At 42.1% G+C, this 4,013-nt stretch overlaps 1 protein-coding gene across 1 annotated transcript; it reads right to left on the reverse strand.

The window, feature by feature from the left end:
- Positions 1-342: 342 nt before the first annotated feature.
- Positions 343-1,305, reverse strand: LOC105515659 (olfactory receptor 1D2). Its single transcript, XM_011947499.1, has one exon. The coding sequence runs from the start codon at positions 1,303-1,305 to the stop codon at positions 343-345; it is 963 nt and encodes a 320-aa protein (XP_011802889.1).
- Between the last annotated feature and the right edge of the window lie 2,708 nt (positions 1,306-4,013).

Raw genomic sequence — 4,013 nt, forward strand, 5'->3', positions numbered from 1 at the left:
CTCAAAAAAAAAAAAAAAAAAAGGAAAGAAAGAAAAAAGCTTCAGTCCCAGCACTTAGTTTCTCCTGTGGTTTCAAGCTTGGTTCATCCAAGCATGCTCAGGTCACATGACCTAAGGACCCATGGCCACTGAAAAACAACTCACAACCTTGTTACATAAACGTTGAAACAGATGGGTCTGGTGCAGCCGCAGCTGGGTTCGACAGAGGTGTCTTTGCTTCACCGCAAAGCCGTAAACTCATTCTGAGCTGGACCTATGTTCTAATCACTGCCATATCCCCGACAGGCCTTCCTCACAGTGGAGGAAGTTTTCCGTCTCCACTTCAAGGCCCAAAATTACCCCTCATGTCAACTTCCAGAAGGCTTTTCCTTGGAGAAGTCTTCCCAGAGCCCCGTGCATGTCCTTGTTCCTCAGGCTGTAGATGAAGGGGTTCATCATGGGTGTCACCACCGCATACATCACTGTGGCTACTGAGTCCTTCATGGAGTAGGTGTGGAGGGGCTGCAGGTATACCATCCCCAGAGTCCCATAGAAGAGGGAGACCACAGCCAAATGGGAGGCACAGGTGGAGAAGGCTTTGTACTTCCCAGTGGCTGAGGGTATTCGGAGGATGGCTCTGACAATGCGGGTGTAGGACGTGATCATGAAACCTAAGGGGATGAGGAAGATGAAGCAGCCCGTGGCAACCAATACGGTGTGGTTGACGTGGATGTTGGAACATGCCAGCCTCAGCAGGACGTACATCTCACAGAAGAGGTAGTGGATCTTTCGGGACCCACAGAAGGTCACCCTGGTCATGAGGAGGGTATGGATGAGGCCATAGAGGACAGAGAACACCCAACACAAGGAGAGGAGCAAGATACAGAGTCCAGGGCTCATGGCTGTGACATAGTGGAGGGGGTGGCAGATGGCCACATAGCGGTCATACGCCATCACGGCCAGGATGAGGTTGTCCAGGGCCACCAAGGAGACCAGGAAGTAGAGCTGCGTCAGACACCCTGCATAGGCGATGGCTTTGTTCTGGGACTGGAGGTTCACCAGCATCTTGGGGATTGTGTTGGTGACAAAGAAGAGGTCAGTGAAGGAGAGGTTGGCCAGGAAGAAGTACATGGGGGTGTGCAGGCGGGAATCAGAGCTGATGGCCAGGATGATGAGCACATTTCCCACCACCGTGACCAGGTACATGGACAGGAACATCCAAAACAGGATCCGCTGCTGCTCAGGACTCTCTGACATCCCCAGGAGAAGGAACTCTGAACCTTTACTCTGGTTGCCTCCCTCCATTTCCCCAACTCTCTGCAACATGAACACCAACAAATGTTTACAAGTTGCCCTCAATTGTAGAATGACATGAAGGTAAGAAAAATCAACTATTTTCTTAGCATTAAAAATATCTTAGACTAAATTTTATAACCTGTTTAGATAGGCAACAAAGTCATAACAGGCACAAAAACAGAATGTGGAAAATCTCTGTGCAACTTAATTATTCCAGCAACTTCTAATCTGGCATACTCAATATTATAGGAATAATATTTATGACTTATTTTAAATCCTGTCATCTTACTATACTCTTGAAATGTTTAAAGATGAGTGTGTTATGTTATGACATTGTATAGGTTTTAAGTGATTTTAAAACAGATGTATACATTATAAGTAATAGATACTGTACAACTAGACAAAGGGGAACATATTGGAAAGGAGAGGGAAGAATTATTATTTGCTTATATGGTAGTCTATCTGGGAACCCTCAATCCATGAAATGTCACTAGAAATAAAAAGAGATGTCAGTAAAGTTACCAAATACAAAATGAATAGACCGCAAAGTAATGGTGCTCCCAGTAAGCCATATAGTGTAGCCATAAAGCCTGTGCCCTCAGAATGCAAATCCGAGTACTACCACCGACTAGCTGTGAAACCTCAGACAGGTTACTTGAACTCTTCAAGAGCTGGGATCCTTCATGTGCAACCTGGAGGTGGTAAGGATAAACTTAAGCAATAAAGTATTCAAATATTGCCCATTATTCCATACATTACATCTATGTAAACAATTAGGTTAAAATACAAAGCAATCCATTTCCATTATCTAAGTATTACGACATTAACAAGAATTGGGCAGGACCTGCAGATTCTCCAGAGAGACATAAGATATATATTTAATAAATGGACAAAATTACCAAAAGTAAGGTATACTCATTTGCATTAACCTGAAGCTTAACCTCTCAAAGTCAAGATCGTGGGATTTGGGGGAAACAAAAGCTAACCTAAATTTCACCTAAAAGTAAGCATGAAAATAAGCTGGGAAAAGATTGAAACAGAGTAATGAAGGAAACCTGCTCTGCCAAATATCCAGGCTCTAAAAAAGCCTGGTACTGATGCTAGAGTGAGCAGATGAGTAGAAATGGATGGAACTTCAGAAACAGCCAGTACACGTGGATTTAGTATATTGTTATGGTAGTACTTTTATTTTATATTTTATTTTATTTTATTTATGACCAAGTTTCGCTCTTGTCGTCAGGCTGGAGTGCAGTGGCACGATCTCAGCTCACTGCAACCTCCGCCTCCCAGGTTCAAGCGATTCTCCTGCCTCAGCCACCCAAATAACTGGGATTACAGGTGTGTGCCACCACGGCCGGCTAATTTTTATATTTTTAGTAGAGATGGGGTTTCATCTTGTTGGTCAGGCTGGTCTCAAACTCCTGACCTCATGATCCGCCTGCCTTGGGCTCCCAAAGTGCTGGGATTACAGGTGTGAGCCACCGCGCCCAGACTAAAATTTTATTTCAAATGCAATAAAGAGCCTTAAAGGACTTTAAGCAGAAGAGGGCATGTATATTTAGCAACTCTCCTTCTGCTTGCATTTTACCAGTAGCATTTTAATAATCAAGTAGGGCTGCTGCATCTTTAAGGAGATGCTTTTTAAGTGTTTATCACAGTTAACAAGAGTTCCCAACATGGAGCCATACTTGTGTTCCTGGTATAAACTATTAAAATTGACTCCCTAATGTTTTATGTGGCTTTTGTAGTTGTATTTATAAATAAGATTGGTCCACAGCCTCTTTGTGTGTGGGGGGGATGGGGGGCTTTGCATTATCACACCTGCATTTATTTTACCAAAGAAAATGCAATAACTGTGGCAAAAAATACTGCAAGGAAATAGACTTTTTGGAGCTAAATCACAATGATTGGAAAAAGTATCTCTCAAAGAAGCAAGGGCAGTAGTTATAAGTTATACTGACAATTACTGAAGATAATTGAGATCGCACACTTTTTGCTTTTATGCGGGGAATCATTATCACAGTGCTGGACACTGAAGCAGATAGCAGACTCCTTGAGTCTGGTCTTCTAGTCTTTCACAAATTTAATTTTGTATTTCTTGAAGATCATAACAGTATGCTCAAAAACTCATTTTCACACACGCACACACACTGTCATCATTGACAACTATTTTTTTCAGCATCAATTACTAAGTATTTTTCCACAAAAAAGGAGAAAAACATATACTCAACAATGTCATTTTGTGACTTGGGAAACTAACAAAAAAGGACATGCTTTTGTTTCAGCGTATTCCAATTCTAGAAATTTATTTTAATATAATCAGAGTGTAAAAATGTAGGTATTAGATGTTTCTCAGAACCTGTTAATAATAGAAAAAAAGTGTAGAAAGAACATAAACATTCAACATTTGAGATTTTCTTTGAAAGATTACAGAATAAGGAAATCCATAGAGATAGAAGGTAGACTAGTGGTTACCAGGAGCTGGGGAGAGGGAGACAAGGAGCGACTGCGAAAGGGTACGAGATTCTTTCAAGAGTGATGAAAATGCTCCAGAATTAGACCGTGCTGATAGTTGCAAAAGTGCATGAGTATATTAAAACCATTCTGGCCAGGTGCGGTGGCTCATGCCTGTAATCCCAGCACTTTGGGAAGCAAAGGCAGATGGATCACCTGAGGTCAGGAGTTTGAGACCAGCCTGCCCAACATGGTGAAACCCCATCTCTACTAAAAATACAAAA

The sequence above is a fragment of the Colobus angolensis genome, unplaced genomic scaffold (genome assembly GCF_000951035.1).
Source record: "Colobus angolensis palliatus isolate OR3802 unplaced genomic scaffold, Cang.pa_1.0 Scaffold267, whole genome shotgun sequence".
NCBI lineage: Eukaryota > Metazoa > Chordata > Mammalia > Primates > Cercopithecidae > Colobus > Colobus angolensis.

Excerpts from the sequence above, each read along its gene's own strand:
- LOC105515659 (XM_011947499.1), bottom strand. The coding sequence starts at position 1,305 with ATGTTGCAGAGAGTTGGGGAAATGGAGGGAGGCAACCAGAGTAAAGGT.